We start from the raw sequence: 380 nt of genomic DNA, 5'->3' as shown, positions 1-380 counted from the left end.
CCCCCACGCCTGTTGTGAGCCTTATCTGATGTGCAGGGCAGCTGCTGTACCTTGCTGTGAGCAGCAGCTGCTGCTTCTTCTGCCAGGAATTCAGGCAGGGAGGCAGATCTTTCAAAGTCCCGTTTAATTTTGGTGAATCCATAGAGATTCAGCTGCCGAACAAAACTCTTCATCTTCTGCATGGCAAAAACCCGCAGAGGCCCTGTCCTGCCCAGCACCTCCTCTTGGAAGAGTTCCTCATTGACTGCTATGCATTTTCCACTCTCGCTCCACCAAATGGACCTGAACTCGTCGCTTTCCAGCATTTTCCAAAGCTTCTGTGGAAAGCAGAGAGAGGAGAGTTCATGGGAAAGAAGAGGGGCTGGGTTGGGCTGGGATTT

The 380-nt window shown here is 51.8% G+C and overlaps 1 protein-coding gene across 1 annotated transcript; it reads right to left on the bottom strand.

The window, feature by feature from the left end:
- Nucleotides 1–50: 50 nt before the first annotated feature.
- On the bottom strand, nucleotides 51–329 carry LOC104384766 (heat shock transcription factor, Y-linked-like; the record flags this gene model as incomplete). Its single annotated transcript, XM_010005674.1, has 1 exon — nucleotides 51–329. A coding segment is annotated over one exon (279 nt), but the record flags the coding sequence as incomplete, so codon positions are not given.
- Between the last annotated feature and the right edge of the window lie 51 nt (nucleotides 330–380).

The sequence above is a fragment of the Chaetura pelagica genome, unplaced genomic scaffold (assembly GCF_000747805.2).
Source record: "Chaetura pelagica isolate M959 unplaced genomic scaffold, ChaPel_1.0 C10889423, whole genome shotgun sequence".
NCBI lineage: Eukaryota > Metazoa > Chordata > Aves > Apodiformes > Apodidae > Chaetura > Chaetura pelagica.
The sequence above is the reverse complement of the archived record's forward strand: the minus strand, read 5'-3'. Positions and strand labels throughout refer to the sequence as shown.